The 20490-nt window shown below is 35.5% G+C and overlaps 4 protein-coding genes across 6 annotated transcripts; 1 reads left to right on the top strand and 3 right to left on the bottom strand.

Moving 5' to 3' along the window:
* Window positions 1–1666: 1666 nt before the first annotated feature.
* Window positions 1667–5278, bottom strand: LOC122280406 (probable pectate lyase 4). The gene is made up of 4 exons (XM_043091294.1): window positions 3543–5278; window positions 2912–3267; window positions 2607–2742; window positions 1667–2263 (listed from the first exon to the last, which is right to left on the bottom strand). The coding sequence occupies exons 1-4, from the start codon at window positions 4011–4013 to the stop codon at window positions 2036–2038; spliced, it is 1191 nt and encodes a 396-aa protein (XP_042947228.1). The 5' UTR covers window positions 4014–5278; the 3' UTR covers window positions 1667–2035.
* Window positions 5279–5413: 135 nt separating this feature from the next.
* Window positions 5414–8205, bottom strand: LOC122280407 (putative pre-16S rRNA nuclease). The gene is made up of 6 exons (XM_043091295.1): window positions 7932–8205; window positions 7284–7341; window positions 6916–6984; window positions 6743–6838; window positions 6093–6182; window positions 5414–5649 (listed from the first exon to the last, which is right to left on the bottom strand). Exons 1-6 carry the CDS (start codon window positions 8078–8080, stop codon window positions 5599–5601), a joined length of 513 nt encoding a protein of 170 aa, XP_042947229.1. The 5' UTR covers window positions 8081–8205; the 3' UTR covers window positions 5414–5598.
* Window positions 8206–9220: 1015 nt separating this feature from the next.
* Window positions 9221–16783, top strand: LOC122280361 (serine/threonine-protein kinase BSK7-like). Of its 2 annotated transcripts, none has more exons than XM_043091227.1 (12): window positions 9221–9566; window positions 9656–9821; window positions 10139–10238; window positions 10322–10542; window positions 11528–11663; window positions 12505–12638; window positions 12737–12842; window positions 13317–13402; window positions 14246–14434; window positions 14859–15011; window positions 15559–15645; window positions 16039–16783. In XM_043091227.1, the coding sequence occupies exons 3-12, from the start codon at window positions 10157–10159 to the stop codon at window positions 16282–16284; spliced, it is 1440 nt and encodes a 479-aa protein (XP_042947161.1). In that variant the 5' UTR covers window positions 9221–9566; window positions 9656–9821; window positions 10139–10156; the 3' UTR covers window positions 16285–16783. The 2 variants fall into 2 exon arrangements, with proteins under 2 accessions (XP_042947161.1, XP_042947160.1); XM_043091226.1 differs by having other exon boundaries at window positions 9223–9566; window positions 15532–15645.
* LOC122280362 (tubulin beta chain-like) lies at window positions 15650–20264 on the bottom strand. 2 transcript variants are annotated; one of them, XM_043091230.1, is made up of 4 exons: window positions 19602–20264; window positions 19152–19421; window positions 17239–17909; window positions 15650–16327 (listed from the first exon to the last, which is right to left on the bottom strand). In XM_043091230.1, the coding sequence occupies exons 1-3, from the start codon at window positions 19993–19995 to the stop codon at window positions 17242–17244; spliced, it is 1332 nt and encodes a 443-aa protein (XP_042947164.1). In that variant the 5' UTR covers window positions 19996–20264; the 3' UTR covers window positions 15650–16327; window positions 17239–17241. The 2 variants fall into 2 exon arrangements, with proteins under 2 accessions (XP_042947164.1, XP_042947162.1); XM_043091228.1 differs by lacking the exon at window positions 15650–16327 and having other exon boundaries at window positions 16994–17909; window positions 19602–20262.
* Window positions 20265–20490: the final 226 nt, after the last annotated feature.

Below are 20490 nucleotides of genomic sequence, written 5' to 3'. Positions count from 1 at the left end.
AAATCTCTATGTATCTAAAACAATTTTTAAAATTATGGCACTGAGAGAGCCTTAAACATACCAAAATGCTAAATTTATAAACTTATTTCAAATTAAGGATAAGTATATAAAGTTAAGATGATTTTAATGAAGCGACGATTGCATTAATTAATTATAAAATAATTATAAGTATATCATTGCACATAATAATGATACATGAAGATATCTTACAAATATAAGCTAAATCACATAACAAACCAAGTCTATATTATTAGTTCATCATTACCCTATGAAATTTATTAGTTTATGGTAAAGACTAGAGCCCATTGACGCCTCTACATACATCGGCCCTACGGTAGGTCAAGTTGGGGCCATTTATAATGATGTATAAATAAATAAATAAATAAATAATTGTAAAATCAATATGTGCATTTTAACGTTTTTATAAATCGTAAGTATTGAGTTATAAATTTACACGTGGTGATCTATAATTGAACGTATATTTAATAGACTGAAATCATAATGGGCTATTAATTGCTAAAAAGGTGTGGATAGGTTTTAAAATAAAATTTCCTAGCCCTTAAAGAGAAATATATTTACAGTCGTAATTATGTAATCGGTATGCAGTCGTTTTAAAAAAAATAAATTAATATGAGACCTATATAAAAAAAAATTAACTTTTTAATCGTAGACCTCACTCTTTTTTAAAACGATTGCACGACGTTTATAATTCTACGATTGTATGTAACATTGCTCTTTCTTAAATAGTGTAATTTTGTTCCAGCATGATGAGAATTTGATTCCGGTCGAGACTTACGTGTCATCTTTGTTTTGGTGGAAGATTGTTTACTCATTACAGAATTTACAACTATTATTTCATTTTTTTAATAATATCACGTACAATTACGGAGTAAGTAAGTATCATCTAATTATTTAAAAAAATAAAATAAAATTTATTATTAAAAAATTAATTTTTTTTATATAAATCACATATTTATTTAATTTTTTTAAATAATTACATGACATTTGTATAGTCACAACTGCAAATATCATTTCTCACTTCTTTTTTTTTAAATTCTTTCATAGAAGTCTTTCATATTTAGGTTCTCCAGTACTCTCCAGCATTTTGATTTTTTAACTGGTTTGAATATTTAAAATATTTCAATATATTTATAAATAATAATAAAATAGTTTAAATTAAAATATTTTATTAAATTTTAAGAAATAATAAAAAAAGATAAATAAAAAGATTATAAAGTTAAAGATATTGTTTGAATATAATTTTTGTTTTGAAATTAAAAATAAAATAAAATTATTTTTTATATTTTGTTTGAGAGTTTGGACAAATTGTAATGATTACATGAAAAAATTAAATATTTCAAATTAAAAATATTTTATATTTAAATAATATTTAGAAATAAAATATTAAAAATATTTTAAAACAGTTGTACTGCTAAACAGATCATAATTCTCCTAATCTTATCCATGTCACAAAGTGGCACTATTCTTTGGAGGAGGTCTTATGTAAAACTTCCAAAATATATATACGATGGACCCTTTAAAATTTTTGTCACTATTTAGATCCAAAAGATATTGAAAGATATATTATCTCATTTAGATAAATCATTTGATATAAATTTTAAGTACTATATATTATTTTAATTTGCATTCAACAAATATTACAAATAAGGAAAAAAAGGGGGGGGGAAACCATCCCCGGCATGCCAAGTCAACAATATTGACATAATATTGTATATAAATAATATTGTCAAATCATACAAATTATATAGTTTGATATAGTTTTTTCAGCCTTCAAGTTGCACACATATATATACATACAGAGAAGTGTTACGTCTATAGAAAAATATTATACAATAAAGTCTATATATTAATATTGTTTAATGTGATCTATCTATCAAATCTTTTTTATAATAAAAAAAAAAATTATAATATGATATATCACATTAAGATACGTAGATATATAGACTTTATTGTGTAATATATTTGTATAGATCAAAGTAATTCTCATATATATATGTATATAAAATAGATGGAGTCAGCATCTAGAGCGTCGGGTACATCGCAAAGCACCAGATGATTTTGTCAAAGACCTCACAGATCTGGAATCTGCGACTGGGAAAACTTGTTCTCGGTTATAGAGCGGGCGTGCCCCGCCACCACGCGATTGATCGAAAGAAGCTCCATTTTCAAAAGCATCCGCCACTGAGTAGAATTTGCAGGATCCTGCGTTTTCCCCCTGCCCGCAGCCATTTCTCCACGTCACCTGTTTCAACAATTCAATTAATTGCCGTTGCATGCATGAGTACTACTGCTGGCTAGCTTTACGTATAACGTGGACGGAGTAATTGATGATCAGTTCATTAATATAATGAGCTGATGATTTCTTTTTCTTTTTTCTTTTTTTTATATAAATATAATGTTGATAGACAACATCATCTTATCACAGTGGATGATATATATATAGTATAATATATATTATATATATTTCTTAATGATTATAAAACTGTGTTCTATTTTAAATATTTGCTACCAATATACATAATTTCTATTTATATATATATACACATATTCATTCTTATTTCCTAGGATGCATTGAAATTAATTACCTCCTTGTTCCCAGCTTTTGGTGCAATAAAAAGGTTGGCTTGACTCTTGACGCTCGGATTCGTGCTTCCCCCAATGGCGTACTGCATCCATCCCTGGTAAAAGTTGTTCACCACATGTGCATATCCATGGCGGATCCTGCATATATGCATGCATGCAAAGTTTTATCTTGTAAATAAGCTGCGCGCTAGCTAGCTAGCTGGTAATTTTTACGTCCGTCACTTCCAAAATATATATGAGAATATTGATATATAATTGGTATTTTAGATCGAGTAAATTAAAATAATATGCATTCGTAGCTCGGTACCTTGGCATCCGTTGGTTGCAATTAGGTCCAAAATGGTTGTAGACAAGAGTAACCTTCATGTTCTTGTCCCGCAAGTACCCATCATCGTGCCCAAGAAGCACGACCTTGTCCTGGTCTCTGAACCAGTTATTGGAGATTGTTATATCTGTGGAACCTCGTGTCACATCCAGGAGACCGTCCTCGCACGCATACAGTGTGTTATGGTCTAGCCACACCTTTGATGCTGTAACCAATCTGATTGCATCTCCATCCACCGGACCTATTGGCAATACCTTTGAGTCTGGACCCATCACTGAGCTTGGTGCTTGGGACCGGCAATGGTGGATCCGAAGGCCATGAATGATTATGTTGCTTGCCTGATTGATGATGATCAACGTTAAAAGATCATAATACTAATAATATGACAGTAGCTCTCCCTTTTGATAGCTTTACTTATCTATCCCTCTTCAATAATACTTTTAACATTATATTAATAAAGAGTTCTGAATTCGAATCCAAATTTCAACTCATTTCATTATATATTATTAGCCCCCAAAGTGATCTAGCACACACCTCAGCTTCAAAAAGCTAAAATGTAATAAACTATTAGACGAAATCCTGAAATAAAGGGATAAACTTCCTGCGTACGTACCTTATAGATCATCAAGCATGCCTTACCCGCAATGTGAACTTCAACACCTCGACCATCAATGGCTGTGAAACTACCAATGAGAAGTGGTTTTTCAAGTTGGATGCGCATGTTCCTTCGGAATGTGATCCATTTTTTCCCTCTGATCATGGTTACTCCATATCTTAGGGTCCCCGGCTTGGGCTTCAACGGGTTGTCGCTCGGATCAGTTACCACGTATCTTGTGAGGCCCTTCCCAATATTATTAGTCATCTTCCCTGCATAACCCACTGAGCATGTCGCAAGTTGCGGCCTGTTCCTTCTCCAATCCGGGTTCCATCTCCAGCACCGATCAATCACGTTCATTTTCAAGCTATCGATCTTCGTTTTCTTAGCAACACTAGCAGTAGGAGCGAAGAACATGACAATGACAAGAACCAATGCAAAGCGCCAGCAGAGAACGGCAGTCTCGTTTCCTCCTTGCAAATTAGCCATGGTTATGATCAGCTGCTAAAAAGAGAGAAATACAGAGGTGAATATTGCAAATAATTGGAGTGAAGAGAGAGATATTTATTGGCATGAGCAGAGTAGCTAGTGGCCAGTAGGCAGTAACGCTTAAGATTGTGTTTGTTTTAGGTGGTTTTAACGTAGCAGCTGAGGAGAGTATTTGGACATAAACGAAAGTATTGAGGAGTTTGGTGGTTTTGGTTTAATTTCTCATCACGGCCTCAAGTTCTTTGTACCGATTTAGTTAGCACCATTTGAGCATGGCAGCAAGATGAAAGATGGTTTTGTCATTGCTGGAATAAAGGATGCCGAAGATTTAGAACCGGCACCTACAAATATAGGAATATTTACAGTTGGCTCTCCCCGAAATATGGGTTTCTGCATGCCATGCATGATTATGAAATGGTTATAATTTCTTTCACAAGTGATTTATAAGAAATTGTTATTTGTAGCTGGTATTAATGATCATGAAATGGTTTAATTTATGTATTTTTTTAATTTTCTTTTATGGGTATCATGGAAGAATAATGCTATATCCACCGAGGGTGTAGCCGAGGATAGGTCCCAAAAAAGCCAAATGGTTTTTTTTTTCATATTTTTTTATAACATTTATTGTTGCCTGCGTGGACCTACCACGCATATTTATTGTTGATTGGAGTTTAATACACATAACATAGCCAATGACTATTGCGTCGATATATACAAGCATGCATCACTCAACTTAATTGGTCAAGTCTCCTGGTATCGAATATTTTTTTTTTTTTTACGTGTAATTTACCAAAAATACACACAGAGATTACACCTTTTACCTACAAATTATTATTTGAATTTTACTTTGAATACCAAATTATCAAGAGTTTCAATTTTAAAGACATAAGTTTTAGAATGTAAGAAAAGCTTTGAATTCACAAAATGTTTTTTTATCTCATCTCATTTTATCATTACAATTTTATCAAATTTACATACAAAAATTAATATACAATTCTACATTTTCAAATCCTAATTTAATTTTTTCAAATTCTAAAATAATATTCTAACAATATTTTATTTAACTTTCAACTTTTATTTAAAACTATCTGCTCACGTCTTACCGCACATAATAAATGTCTATTTCATGAATAAATTGGGGCGTACGTGTAATTTTCTTGGTATTTGTTACTTGAATTAGAAATAGATGACGAATCGAAGAGTGGACCTCGCAGCGACATCCCGAATTAGCAGCCCGATTCTAAACTGCACGGCACAGATGTTCCCATTATCCCCTCCCTAAGCTTTTTTTCAGCTTGGTATTTTTAAATATTTTTATAATTTTAATTTTAAAGTTTTATATCATTTAATTATTTCTCACTTTACATATATATATATATATATATTTATATACCCATACCTGCACATGAAATGGTATAATTGAATAGCAAAATTTGAGAAGAATTCGAAGGGTGAAAGAAGATTAGAATGATCCAGGCGGTTTTGTATCCATCTTCACTACACTAGATGGTCGATAAGTTACCAGTTTGTAAAGAATGCATGCAGTATTCATAAGATCACGAAATTATGTCCATTTGGAAACATCTTACCCTGCCGCTTCCAACTTCATCTGCCTGTTAAAATAATCTAGGTACCCCTGCCCAACCAAAAACGCCAACATATATAAGTAGATGCCATCACTACATTTTAAATAAACGACTGATCTTCTTAAATTAACTTCAGATTATTACCTTTTTTTTTTATACTTGCATAAATACCCTCGGAATATCATAAAAATTCTGAATGATGAAACCTCTAAAAGCAAGATATGAAAAACTTTCATCATGATAAAGAGCTCTCTCGGGTGGATTACAAGTTACAATGACTATTAATTTGTAAATCTCTACCCTACCAGGGCATATCTTGAATGTATATGTAATTTATAATGACTATTAATACAGCCTATAGATGAGTCCATTGTGCTTTATATAGGAATTGAAGGGAGCCCATGTGTTTTACATCGATGACTTGTGTGTCAAATATATAGAACATACTGAACCAATTGATTTTTATGAAGCATTTGAGAATAATGATCATTACCTGTAGTATTCCAACGGCTGCAAACTTGTCAACTATTGTCTTTGCCATAACTGGATGCAAATCCAGAGGATTTAACAGAAAGTCCACACTCTGAAAATGGTAAAATGAACTTTAATTAAGACTATTTGACATTAAGCTAAAAGTGAAATCCAGAATATGTGTCATAATAATTTTCCAAATTTGTTTGGCAGTTTAATTAACATATAATACTCAACTCTATCCACCTAAGCCAAGTCAAATAGATAGGCAAAGACTGGGTTTTCAATAGCCAGTCAAATAATAATCAACTCTGTCCACCGAAGCCTTGATCACAATCACATTTTGGTCAGCTATGGATCCCCCATCAACTAATCAGAATCAGGCACGACTTCTTTTCTGCTCCTATCTAAAATCACACTCTTTGACTTATCCTTCTTCAAACTCTGAGGGTATTGCCCAGGTATCACTACGTCTCCAACAGTTCGGCAAGGAAAATTAAAATCCTCATGTAATAATCATGCCAGTGGATTGACACAAGGTACCGTCTAGGTGCTATCAATAGATTGATTAAAAGCATGTGCTCTATATAGACAGCAATGCTCATATCAGGAATATCAAAATTTATGCAGCTGAAACTTCCTCTAATAACCAATATAGATATATGAACCTACCTTTGATGAAAAACGCTCGTCCCAATAAGTGTACTTTAAGCATTCAAGTTTCCCCGTTTTGCAGAGATCATCAATGAAAAGCATCACTTGCCCAGTCTGAACAAAGTGGAAAAATAAAATGCAATCAGGTAAAGAACAAGAATCCCTTTTTATGACTCAAGATGAAAACTCACATTGCCATAGCCTTGTATTTTGTTGGAAGTATCGCCAACAACAAACCCCACCAGAGAGAGTTCAGAGATCTGTGTATGAACAGAAGAAGCTGTTATCATTCTGACACTGGACTGAAGACAGCTCAAAGTTCAACATCACACAACATAAATACCCACGGTAACTAGATAGGGAGCTTCTAGCAGTAAGAGAAAGGTTCAACAGAAAATACTACTCGTGATATCATAACAAGAAGATTCGACTTGTTATTCCACAGTAGTTAAATAATCATAGTCCTTTTGATTATACACACTATTATTTAATATAACTTTATACTGGCATAAGTCCAACTTAAAAACAAAAATGAAAAGAAATAAAAGACGGCACTCACCAGACTCTGAAAGTCACTGATCATTAAATCAATATTTGATTGTTTCCTTATCAAGACACTGCAGCACCAAAGATAAAGGACATTTATAACATGAAAGAAAATGTAACTAAGTTTTTTTTTTTTTTTTTAATCCACACGGGTGTATCTGACTAATCTTGGGGGTGCACATGCTCTCGAAAAGGAGTTTTTTGCAAGCGCATTTCAGATAAATCAAGGGGAAAACACTCAGTCCAACTGTCCTAGAGACTGTTTGTACCTAAGGGAATTTGATCATTAGACCTAGGAGAGCATACCCCAAGCCCAATACATTTACCACTTGAGCCAACCCTTGGGATTTAACTAAATATTCAACTAAAAATCTAACAAAACAATGAAAACGGAGGAGCCCTGAAGAGGGATGGGAAATTTAATATCAGGTAGCTCAAATGTGCCAAGGAGCAGTAACGAAAATTGGGACTTTAAAATTCAAAAAGCTTCAAATTTTAATGGGCATGGAAAAATTAAACATAAGTCATTACAAGTAGCAGCTTCGAAATTTACTAACCCCAGGTACATAGAAAATAAACCAGACCACAATATGAAAAATTACCAATGATTCTTTCAGTCACAGTTTCATGGTCGTGTCGGCAAGCAAAAGAAATATCATACCTTAGAGGTGAGGCAGTTTTATTACGAGGGTCTGAAACAGCTAGCCCTACATACTTTTCACCCACATCCAAACCAAGCAAACGACCCTGTGTTTCCACATTCGACTTGACCAGATCATGGAACAAGCTCAACGGTTTCACGTACCTCATCCGATCAGGCAGAGTATCAGACCATTAAACAAAAACCGTTTTACGCTGATCAAGATGTCACACAGCGGCTCAACGGGGAGTTAGGGTTGAAGCGAAGTGAAGAGTACTGCGAGAGTTTAGAAAACTGAAGGGTGTCGTATGAAGTGAAGAATGAGCTTGGGCCGGGAGTGGGCCATGGGCCTTAATACTATGGGGCAGTCAGCATGTGGGTTGCACGTGGGCCTCTGGGCGTAGTCTGAAGGAGCTGTCAGGCCCAGTTATCCCCAAAGGTTCAAACTTGCGCCGAACTGGCCGATATCAGTTTTCATCAATTCCTACCATTCAACCGGCCGGTCTAATCGGTTTCCGGCTTGTTTAGGCATTCCTGTACACTGTACACCCCTAATCTTCTTTATGACACAATTAACCTTTATTGAATCGGGTCAATAGCAGGGCCGAGCACAAACAAAACCAAGCTCTGCACTAAAAAGGCCCAACACTATTTATATAAGAATGATGTTAAAAAAAAAAAAAAAAAAACAGTTGCCTCAAAATTATAAAAAGAAAATAAAAGTAGGAAGGAGACATGTTTCTCCGCCGTGTAAAATCATTCGCCTTTTTCTTCCTAACGTTAATAGCATCAAACTGAATGCATTCGCATTGCAAGGCCCACGATTACTGTCAATCGACGTAACATCAATATGTAAACGATGTAACGACGATATTTTCCTTTTTTTTTTTTGTCCACTATTGATGTACATTTTCTCTGACTTTCGATGTATTTTTTACTTTCAAATTGGCTCACGTTAAATTCAGAAGATAAGAAGTGTATTTGTAACGACAAAAATGATATAGATATAATTATTTTAGATATTTTAAGTAATTTTTTAATTAAATATTAATGTAAAATTATAAAATAATTAATTGTGTACATTTTTCTTATAAGTATGGCTGTGTATAAGTGGTATTTATGTATATGATAAAAATAATTGAGTCATTTACTTATTTTTAATTTTTTAAAAATTAAAAAATTAAAAAATTTGTTATTGTTGTAATTAATAACGGGGGGACTTTAGGCGTGAAAAAATTAAAAACGGAGGGGTCATGTCGGTGGAAATAGGAAAACCGAAAACTAAGCAGTGAGCACAAGAATCAGACACAGACAGAGACAGAGACAGACACACGCACGCATCAAACGCATACTCACAGAATTATTATATTTTTATATTCAGTGATATGTACAACTCCAATCCGAATCTCAAAGCTCTCAAATTTCTGATTCACAAAAGCAGAAAAGCACCAAAAATAGACTCCAAGATCTCCGACTCTCTTTAAACTCCCACTTCCCGAAACCAGTTTGTTTATGTATGTTTGCTAAAACGCGGAAAGAGCAAGAAAAAATGAAAAATCCGGGCTTGCTTTCCATTCCTTTTGACCCAATCGAGGACGAAGAATCGCTTGGTGGTTTTCTCGGGTTCTCAAAGCTGCAATCTTGATTTTTCTTTTGGTGGGGATTCTATACTATTCCGTATGGTACTTTTTCCGCTTTTTGTGATCCTTGATTTGATTAAAAGGTGCCTCTTTGATTGGCTCTAGGACGCACGCTTGGTTTTAGTGTTTTTGTTTTCGAGTACTGGGTCGGTGCGATTGATGCGAACAACAAGGCAGCTTCACGGAGCTGGAGTTGGTCTGAGTTTACAGCTGGCGATTGTGAATCCTGTGAAGCTAAGGTCAAACTAAGTTGACTTCAACTTCAATCGCGGTAAGGGTATTCTTTCTTCAGCTATAATGTTGAATAATCAATCTTGTACTGCTTGTGTATGACTTGGGCGCTCTCGAATCTTTGTTTTGAAATTATTGCTGTTCTTGTTGTATATTGAGCTCATTGTTAGCATTGGTATTTGGTTTCTATTTGAAGTTTTTGAGAGCTTTAAAATGAATCTTGAGTCAGAATTTGGAGTGGGTATCTTGAAATATCAAGTTTGAGCTTATGTGTCAAGCTGGATGTCGTCTTTGAGGCATTAAGGTGTACGGTTTTGGATAAGAGTTGAGGCCTTAAGAGTTAATTGGTGTTTGCAGTTAATTTCTGTAATTGGGATGGGTTGTGGCTGTTCCAAGCTCTCGGCGTGTTGTTGGGCTACGGAACAAAACGGACCAGTTGCTGAAACCCACGACGTTGGTAAGTGTTTATTCAAATTCACATGCTTTCTATTTTTTTGTAACGGTGCAATAGCAGTGTGTGATTGTTCTGTTTGCTTTCAGAAAATGAGGAGAATAATGAAGCTGGTCGTTTGCCCGCATTTAATGAATACACGATTGATCAGCTTAGAAACGCCACGTCTGGGTTTGCGGTGGAGAATATAGTTTCTGAACATGGGGAAAAGGCTCCAAATGTGGTCTACAAAGGGAAGCTTGAAAATCAAATGCGGGTTGCTGTCAAACGATTTAATAGATCAGCTTGGCCGGATGCCCGGCAATTTTTGGTAAGTTACTACCTGTTGAAAGCCACGCATTATCATTCTTGTTTGCGGGAAAAGCTATTGTCCTAATTCGCGTACAGTTCAGAAACCTTGGCCGTGTTCTTTTTGGCGATTGTATTTTTTTTTTTTTTATATCCGTGAGTGTCCGGGCCAGCTTGTGCGCACCTCAACTAATCCCACGGGACATTTTTGGCGATTGTATTTACTCACAGTTCACAAGAGGTTGCCCAGAGATGATCTTGACCAGGTTCTTGATAATGTTGTATGTAGTAATATGATACATCAAATTGTTTGTAACTGCTCAGCCACCCTCCTATCTCCCTAAAAAAAAACTGCTAATATTGAGAAAATAATTCTAATGGGACTGTTTCTGTTTCTCTTTCACTTCCCAATTTTGCACTTCTTTAAAAAGAACAGAAAAATTAAGAAGGGACTGCATATTATGCTCTACCTTTAATATTTTGGTTTGGGGCATACTTATCTAAGAAGAATATTTCAGTTTGGGGCATAGGTATATTTCAGTTTGGGGCATACGTTATTTCCCCTTGAATTTTAACAAATTTACAAGACTTGTTTATCTTGTATACGTCTTGTGTACTTGGGCTATGTCCTTTACATTTTTCTTTTTATAAATATTCAATTACTTATGGAAAAAAAAGTAATTTTGCATTTCTTATGCTGGTCTTGTATGATTGTAATTATACGAAACTCATAATCTGGAAATTCAAAGTCATCTGAGTGTAAAACCCTGATTTCCATTCTTTTAGTGGTTTGAAATACCTAATGAAGTGATAATCCCATGCCCCAATGGTTTAACCAGTCCAGTTAAAACTCTAGTTCGCTGTGTCTATGGTATTTTGTTTGTTGCGAGCATTCTATTCATTATCTTGAGTATACTTATGTTTAGTTTGATTTATAATTCGGAGCCAATGCTACTCTTCTTTTGTTGCAATAGTTAGCTCTTTAACTTCGAGTTTTACTACTTCAGGATGAAGCAAGGACTGTTGGTCAGCTCCGGAACCATAGACTGGCAAATTTACTTGGTTGTTGCTGTGAAGGTGATGAGAGGTTACTTGTTGCAGAGTATATGCCCAATGATACATTAGCAAAGCACTTATTTCATTGTAAGTAATAAACTTTTCTTTGGTGTTGTTGCATGAACTCTCCTCTATATGTAATCCTTTATGATCCAGTAATAACCAAACCCACTATCAATAAGAATTTAAACATTTAAAATAAATATTCCATTCTATTTTGCAACTACTTGTACAGATGAAGGTGCATAACCTCTTTTGTCAATTTGTCAACAATTAATTATGTATCTTTTCTACTCTCTATAGTAGGTTTGTGTGACTTCGTCAAAAAACCATGGGCTTGATGGTGGGTGGTTGATATATATATATATATTTTTAACAGTAAGTGGGTGGTTGATATTGAATGGGCCTTTTGCCTTTTTTCCTTCTTTGGGGAGCGGGTGGCAGGCGGGCAAGGAGAGATTGTGGTATTTTCCTTTGACAGATTGATTTGATCGTGAGAAATGCATTTTCATGTGCTCCCTAATGCCCTTTTCTCCGTCACATCTCAATGCTGTCCTATAACTAGTCATGACAAAACCACATGTTTTTTTTTTGATAGATTGACAAAACCACATGTTACAGCAATAATCATAAGTAAGTTTGTATGAAGGAGCTCAAGAGAGAGGTAGAGTGACTTTCCTGGACTAGTCCTCCTGAAGTCCAGTTTCAATTCAAGAAATTATAAAGCTGTCTCTTCATTTTATTTCTTTTGGGACTTTGTGGTAAAATTTTATTATGTTTCTACGATCTTTTTCCAACTAAGTAATCAAAGCTGATTATGTTTCTAGGCTGCGTGCTATTTTTTTTCATTTGCTTGCATTTTCAGTTCAATCATTGGGGGAGGTGAATTCTTTGGAACTTACTGTTGAAATTTGATTACATGATTCAGGGGAAACACAACCTATGAAATGGGCAATGCGATTAAGGGTGGCTTTGCATCTTGCGCAGGCTCTAGAATATTGTACAAGCAAAGGACGTGCTCTTTATCATGATCTGAATGCTTATAGAATTGTGTTTGACGATGTCAGTATCTGTTTATCTTATAAGTCACAGTCCATTTATTTTTATTTTTAGGTAGGGATTTGAAATTTATCATTTTCATTATTTGTATTATTTCTCAGGATGGCAACCCGAGACTTTCATGTTTTGGTTTGATGAAGAACAGTAGAGATGGGAAAAGTTACAGTACAAACCTGGCATTTACTCCTCCAGAGTATTTGCGGACCGGTACTTACCCTCTCACAAAAGACATATGTAAACATGATAATCCTTTTTGTTCATAATTTGGCCTATAGGTTAAGTATGAATTGGTTATGAACCTGATTTACCAATTTGATGGAGTCTTATACTAGCCATTTGAGTTATAACTTACACATGCACATAAACTTAGAGAGAGAGAGAGAGAGAGAGAGAGAGAGAGAGAGAGAGAGAGAGAGAGAGAGAGAGAGAGAGAGAGAGAGAGAGAGCCCATTTATCCCTACATTCTTATACCACTGCCTATGGTCAAAGGTGAAGGCGCTTGGTGGGCTTCGTACCATATGAAATGAAATGGTTGTTATTTATACGCAAGTTTGTTATGTTGTAAATATAAATAAATTGTTGGGTTTCTTTATCTTTATATACTTATTGATGTCATGAACCTTGTTTGCTCTGAAGTTGTCTTAAATAATAATAATTCCTACACCTCATATTTTTCTGTAGGAAGAGTTACACCTGAAAGTGTAATCTATAGCTTTGGCACTCTTTTGCTTGATCTTCTTAGTGGAAAACATATACCTCCAAGTCATGTAAGTCTTCATCTACGTTTTGATACAGATACTCAGTGCCTTCTGATATCTTTTTTCTTGTATCTTTTTTAACCCACACTTCCATTTCATTTATTGTACCTCACAGAGAGGGAGCTGGTCCATATTTTTCTTTTTGGCTTGCCCCCTTAAGATGTAGTGTAAAGACAGCTGCAGGGTACTTTAGAGAGCTGTGTGCGATATAGCTTGAATAATAATGTATGCGGATGCATATGAAAAGATAACTCAAATAGAAAGAAATTGGTAGCATTATAGATACATACACTTTTTGGTTACCCTGGCAGAAATGCATATTATTTGTAGACCCTGGGCAAGATTCCAAGCAGTATCGGCTGCATATGTTGAGTAATTGCACCTGTTTTTGGTTTGTACTTGAGTTGGGTTGGGTACTTAAATCTGTTATATCACTTGAAAGTATTAATTGCACCAGTATGCCCTTCACTTTGAAATTTGGTAAATTCCCATGAAGCTTGCCATTTTTCGTGGTGGGTTACTCTGAATTTAATTTACTTCATCTTCTTGTCTCTCTTTATCTTTTGAATCCTGCTGTCCACTCCCCTTTGCTCCTTCCTCTCTCCTTCGCCTACTTCTGTTTTTGTTCTTTATATCCCTAGTAATTGAATACACTTCTTAATTGAAATGAAAGAGCATGGTAGTTCATGGAATGTTGTTTTTCTTATAAGCTGATTGTTGATTTTTAAGAAGGTTGAAGATGTAAGAGTTCCATTCCTATAAACTCCTGCTGTCATTTGTTTCTCTTTTCCATTCGAGCATGTGGGTATAAATTTTATGTTTTTGCACAACTAATGTTGCATAACTGCTCAGGCACTTGACCTAATACGGGACAGGAATGTTCAAATGCTTACTGATTCTTGTTTGGAAGGCCAATTCTCAAATGATGAGGGGACTGAATTGGTACGGCTAGCTTCAAGATGCTTACAGTATGAGCCCCGAGAGCGTCCAAATTCAACATCTTTAGTCACTGCTTTGATTCCACTTCAGAAGGACACTGAGGTTGTTTGCTTTTTGTGTTGAGGAAGTTGCATGTATTATTCTTTCTGGAGCTAACACTGCTAAATCCATTCTGTCAAATACCGTACCTCGTAAAGATAATTTGGTACTTGAACACTTTAGAACTTAAAAAAAGAGAGAAGAAAATGCAACCATTTGGACGAAAAGATTTCTGATGAGACTGCAGTTAGGGACATCAGTGAATGCGTGACCATCTGCTTGTGGAGTCTATGTTAAATATTCTTTATTTTTTTTGTTTGGTTGGGGGGGGGGGGGGGGGGGGGGGGGGGGGGTTCCTATATGATCACATGGCAAGAGAGCTACCCTCTCTCTATCTCTCTTTGTGAATTTGTTCTTTTAGTTATTTGTGGCATGTTGACCTTTAAACTTTATGGGCTCAGACGAACTTTTGGAAATTTTTCTGTAGGTCCCAGCTCATGTGTTGATGGGTATACCACATGGTGCTGAACCTTTACCTCTATCACCACTTGGTGAAGCTTGCCTAAGAATGGATTTGACTGCCATACATGAGATCTTGGAAAAGATTGGGTACAAGGACGATGAGGGTGCTACAACTGAGGTTTGTTTCTTGTGTACCGTACAACAGATTCCTGAATGATCTACATGAATCATTTGGGCTTTTAATACTTGTTTCCATGATTAGGAAAAGAGCGTTTTTCTGGGATCATGTTAGTATTTTGCAAATTCTGTCAGTTTCTGCCACTGCTGCATCAAAATTTCAAATAAACGATTCTGGCCTGAAGTTATATCTTTGTTGTTTTTTGCCAATACACGCTTTGATCATTTACTTGTGAATTTGGGGGTGTAGAAATATTACAGGAGTTGGTGGGAAACTCGGTAGTGAATTGTCACATTATTTAACTGCACAGAATCAGCGGTTATAACTCCTCATGATATTTTTTCCAAGGGCAAGTATTTGCTTTGCTAGTAACAAGATACAAATTGAGCTGTAGTCCTTGTGAATTTGTGGTTTGTTGAATTTATCCCCTCATGCTTTCTCTGTCAATCATTTTTGGACAAAAATGAAAGATGTGCATAGTGGGTCTGCTGATTATTACTGTATTATCTTTCTGATGCAGCTCTCATTCCAAATGTGGACCAACCAGGTGCAGGAAACGTTGAACTCAAAAAAGAAGGGTGATGCTGCTTTCCGGCACAAAGATCTCAGGGCTGCCATTGAATGCTACACCCAGGTCGAATGATAAACTGCAACTTTGAGTTGCTAACTTTTCTGAGTGAATATCTACAAATGGCAGTCTTCTTTCTTGCAGACCTAAATTTTTTCTGTATCCTTTCAGTACAAATTTGCCCATTTTCAAAATTTAAAAAAGCCAGCACCGCTCAAGTTTTGTATATTTAAATAAAAAAGATGATTTTACCAAAAAAAAAGAAAAATTCAAAACTTACTTTGTGGAAAGAATCATAACATTGGGGCTCCTCTGTATACTTCTGGGTACAACAAAAAAGTTGGATCCTAAATTGTTTTAACAGATTGTGTGCAGTAGGACCGATGAAGCCTCTGCAATTCTGCATCATGATCAGAGCATCTTCAGCATTTTGTTGACAGTTTGTTCATTTAATTGCAGTTCATCAATGTTGGAACCATCCTTTCTCCAACAGTTTTTGCACGCCGTGGTCTATGTTATCTCATGAGTGATATGCCAGAGGAAGCCCTTAATGATGCATTGCAAGCTCAAGTAATATCACCTGTCTGGCATATTGCTTCCTATTTACAAGCTGCTGCTCTTTCTGCACTGGGAAGGGAGAATGAAGCACAAATAGCCCTCAAAGAAGGATTTGTCCTTGAAAATCAGAGGAATGTAACTGCTTGACATGAATGCTGGTCACTTTTCTGTCTGTTGAATTGCTCTTTTCCTGAAGATGAGCGCATAAAGAGGTCAGACACCAGCATCTCACTTGCGGGACAAAAGTGATCAAAGGTTTCAACAAACTGAAGCAGACCTTAAGGTTGAAAGAAGAGAAATGGTTCCTATCAACTGTTTCATGTCTTGTTCACAATCATCTTGAAGCATTCTTTTGCCACATTATTTGATTGATTGGTTTAGTGAATTGCCCAGGTTTTGAGCTTCCGTGCTTAAGTAATCTTAAGCCTGCCTCATTTGCTTTTTACTGACTCTTCAAATACAACATCGTGGGAAGTAATTAAGATGATAGGATTCAACCGTTTTCTAAGTTAGATTCAAAGAGTGAATATTAGTTGTTGCCATGCTTGTACAGTCCAATTGGACCTTTTGGCTGCTCCTGTTGACTAAATGTTTCTGTACTCTACAAAATGTTACTTTTTTAATAAATAAAAAAATTATTGCTTTATTGTGGATTTTTTCCCCATTTTGGTCATCAAGAGCTCTGAGAGGCCAATAAGCTTTTCTATACTTTTTTTTTTTCTTTTTTCTATTTTTTTTACTAATCAAGCTTGATATATATTATAGTAAACAGACTCCTCTTTTATTTTTCTGAAGTTTTGAAATCATAGCATTTATAAAATTGGAGACATGGAAAGGAAAATGTACTCGTGTCAAATGAAGAAATTTTTTGAAAATATTCACAAACTTCCAAACCTTATACAGTTATACTCGCAATTACAAGATTATTTTCTTCTTTTTGTCTCTTCAATTACATGCATAAATTATGCCAATCACAAATTCCCAACATAAGCTGCAGGCAAAAGATGATCTCACCAAAGCATGAGCCCTTCTTCACAAACAAAGCACAAACGCAAACATTATAAGATATAACTCACGACCATGTCCAAAAGAAATACATGCCTTTTAGTTCTCCACCACTTCCTCATCATAATCCTCCTCCTCCGCTGCAGCTGCGTCTTGGTATTGCTGATACTCTGAGACCAAGTCATTCATGTTACTTTCGGCCTCTGTAAACTCCATCTCATCCATCCCCTCCCCAGTGTACCAATGCAAGAAAGCCTTACGCCTAAACATGACAGTGAATTGCTCCGAAACACGTCTAAACATTTCTTGAATCGAGGTGGAATTCCCCATGAATGTGGAAGACATGCTTAGCCCGGTCGGTGGGATGTCACAAACACTAGATTTAACATTGTTAGGTATCCATTCAACAAAGTAGGAGGAGTTCTTGTTCTGTACATTGATCATCTGCTCATCTACTTCCTTAGTGCTCATTTTGCCACGAAACATTGCTGAGGCTGTTAGATACCTCCCATGGCGTGGATCAGCAGCACACATCATGTTTTTGGCATCCCACATTTGCTGAGTGAGCTCAGGGATCGTTAGTGCACGATATTGTTGAGAGCCACGAGAAGTTAAAGGTGCAAAACCCACCATGAAGAAGTGGAGGCGTGGGAAAGGGATCAGATTGACGGCTAGTTTGCGAAGATCAGAGTTGAGTTGGCCAGGGAAGCGGAGGCAACATGTTACTCCACTCATAGTTGTTGAGATAAGATGATTGAGATCACCAACTGGCACACAAACATGCATGTTAGAGAATACGGTTTGCTATCTAGCTGCCTACACCGCACACCACACCTATTTTAATTTTTTATATATATATATTTATGCTAAATTAATTAAGTTCTTCTACTCATCATTCCTACACACATACTTAGGTTTGTGACCATTTATTGTTTTCTAATTTTTTCTTCTTTGGTACAAGATAATTTTATTAATATTAAAACTAAAGTTATTAAATGAAAAATAATGTTTCTAATTATATATTAGTAAATTTCATTTAATTTTTGTTTCCTTAACATGACTCTTTGGTTTTCTCAATTTATATATTTTTATTTTCTTAATCAATAGAATCATCAAACTCTTAGATTTTCAAGAAATTTAAAGAGTCCATTAGTATAACTCTTTATGGGCAGAATTACTTTAGCATTCCATATAAAAAGCTAGCTATATATATTATTCCCTCTCTATATCATGATCAGGTTGTCCATCATCAATTACATATATATATATATATATATACACACACACAAAAAAGATTAGATCAGTAAGGAGAGGGAAGTACTTCAAGATGCTAAAACTGATTCAATTCATAGATTTTATTATTATATAATGATACACATGCTAATTACTTAGTTAAACATGATTTTTTTGTTTAATAAATATAATTGATTTGGTGTATCAACAACTAGCTAGCTAGAAGAATATCCATGCATGCACATTATTGTCCAATTATTGAGGGCATGTTTTAACATGACATACACATACAATATAGATCATGCATTATTGGTTTTCAGATAGAATATATAATACTCATAATGGGACCCCCAAAAAAGTAAAAAAAAAAAAAAAGAAAAAAAAAAAAAAGTGGAGTTATTGACATGATTGATTGCTCTTAGCTAGACCTCTCTAAGTTTAATCTCAGGACTCATCAACTAGTGCTCATCTTCCCCAATATTGGCTGCTGCAAATTCACATTATTATATAATGTAATTGCACTCATACCACATAATCATTTTTTAAAAAAATGAATAAATATAATATTTATGTGAAAAAAATTAATTTTTTAATAATAAATTTTATTCTTTTTCAAATAAATCATACAGTACTTATATATTTCACGACTATATATACGTATTATTACTCATACGAAGTAAAACTGCCGAGATTCAATTTTCCTAAGAATTTCCAAATGCCCTCAAAGGTGAGAGATTAATTATAACTGTGTATAGAAATAGGGAGTTTCAGCTTACAGCTTGGATTTGTGAGCTTGAGTGTTCGGAAACAAATGTCGTAGAGGGCTTCGTTGTCGAGGACCATGCACTCGTCAGCATTCTCAACAAGCTGGTGTACAGAGAGGGTTGCGTTGTAGGGCTCGACCACAGTATCAGAGACCTTAGGCGAAGGGAACACTGAGAAAGTCAACATCATCCTATCAGGATATTCTTCCCTGATCTTTGATATCAGTAGTGTTCCCATCCCCGAACCTGTCCCACCTCCCAGTGAATGGCAAATCTGGAAACCTGCAATGCATGAAAAAACAGTACTAGTACTTTGAAGTTCATTATCAAATCATGTCATGTCAGCAGTGGAGAGCGAGGTGAAAAACTTCTACATTCGATCGCAATAGCAAATGTAACATGCTCGCATGACACATTCCAATCCTATTCTAAGGTTTAAGAAATTATGACATCATGGTATACCTTGTAAGCAGTCGCAATTCTCGGCCTCTCGACGAACGACATCAAGAACCGAATCGATTAACTCAGCCCCCTCAGTGTAATGCCCCTTTGCCCAATTGTTTCCAGCACCATTTTGGCCAAACACAAAGTTATCAGGTCTAAATAGTTTGCCATAAGGACCTGTGCGCAAGCTGTCCATGGTACCAGGCTCAAGGTCCATTAACACGGCTCTAGGGACGTACCGACCGCCGCTTGCTTCATTGTAGTAGACATTCACCCTCTCCAGCTGAAGGTGAGAATTCCCAACATAACTTCCTGTGGCGTCAATGCCATGTTCATCACACATAACCTCCCAGAATTTGCCACCAATTTGGTTCCCACATTGGCCTGCTTGAACGTGAAGGATTTCTCTCATTTTCTTGATGAAATAGTGAGTTTGTTTGAAACGGGAAATGGGTGTTTCTCTGTGAAGTTTTTTGGATAAAAAATATAAAGCTAAAGAAGTGAAGTGAAATATATAGGGCTTTAAGAGTAGATACTGAATCAGAAAGAAATAAATGGTGATGGCCTTTTGTGCAAGACAGATGGGAACTCGAAGCTGGAGATGGATATTTCTCTGTGTCTTTCCCAGAAAAAAAATGAAATAAAATAAAAAATAGGTTCAATTAATAATTTCATGTGGGTTTGTTTGGAGGATGCCATGTCGAACTCCAACAAGAGTCGTGAGCTGGATGTTGGGAGGTGACAACAAGCTGGCCTCGTTTCAGCTAAAAATTACCAACCCATCCTCTTTAATTGATTCCCCATCTTTTATTAAGACTCCATAATTTGGTTCTCACCACCTTCCATAATCTCCTTACCTCAATGATTAGATATCATGTTCTCTAATTAATTTTTTTTCTTTTTAAAA

The sequence above is a fragment of the Carya illinoinensis genome, chromosome 11 (assembly GCF_018687715.1).
Source record: "Carya illinoinensis cultivar Pawnee chromosome 11, C.illinoinensisPawnee_v1, whole genome shotgun sequence".
Taxonomy (NCBI): domain Eukaryota; kingdom Viridiplantae; phylum Streptophyta; class Magnoliopsida; order Fagales; family Juglandaceae; genus Carya; species Carya illinoinensis.
This window is presented reverse-complemented; position numbering and strand designations above follow the sequence as displayed.

Bases quoted from the DNA above. Each gene is read 5' to 3' on its own strand.
- LOC122280406 (XM_043091294.1), bottom strand. From the start codon at position 4,013: ATGGCTAATTTGCAAGGAGGAAACGAGACTGCCGTTCTCTGCTGGCGC. The intron at 2,743-2,911 runs GTACCGAGCTAC...GCATATATGCAG, and splicing joins TGCAACCAACGGATGCCAAG to GATCCGCCATGGATATGCAC. The intron at 2,264-2,606 runs GTAATTAATTTC...TTGTTGAAACAG, and splicing joins CAAAAGCTGGGAACAAGGAG to GTGACGTGGAGAAATGGCTG.
- LOC122280362 (XM_043091230.1), bottom strand. From the start codon at position 19,995: ATGAGAGAAATCCTTCACGTTCAAGCAGGCCAATGTGGGAACCAAATT. The intron at 19,422-19,601 runs GTATACCATGAT...CATGCATTGCAG, and splicing joins GAATTGCGACTGCTTACAAG to GTTTCCAGATTTGCCATTCA. The intron at 17,910-19,151 runs GTAAGCTGAAAC...TTTGTGTGCCAG, and splicing joins CAAGCTCACAAATCCAAGCT to TTGGTGATCTCAATCATCTT.
- LOC122280361 (XM_043091226.1), top strand. From the start codon at position 10,157: ATGGGTTGTGGCTGTTCCAAGCTCTCGGCGTGTTGTTGGGCTACGGAA. The intron at 10,543-11,527 runs GTAAGTTACTAC...TTACTACTTCAG, and splicing joins CGGATGCCCGGCAATTTTTG to GATGAAGCAAGGACTGTTGG. The intron at 14,435-14,858 runs GTTGTTTGCTTT...ATTTTTCTGTAG, and splicing joins CACTTCAGAAGGACACTGAG to GTCCCAGCTCATGTGTTGAT.
- LOC122280407 (XM_043091295.1), bottom strand. From the start codon at position 8,080: ATGAGGTACGTGAAACCGTTGAGCTTGTTCCATGATCTGGTCAAGTCG. The intron at 7,342-7,931 runs GTATGATATTTC...TTGGTGCTGCAG, and splicing joins AAAACTGCCTCACCTCTAAG to TGTCTTGATAAGGAAACAAT. The intron at 5,650-6,092 runs GTAATGATCATT...TTGGTTGGGCAG, and splicing joins CAGCCGTTGGAATACTACAG to GGGTACCTAGATTATTTTAA.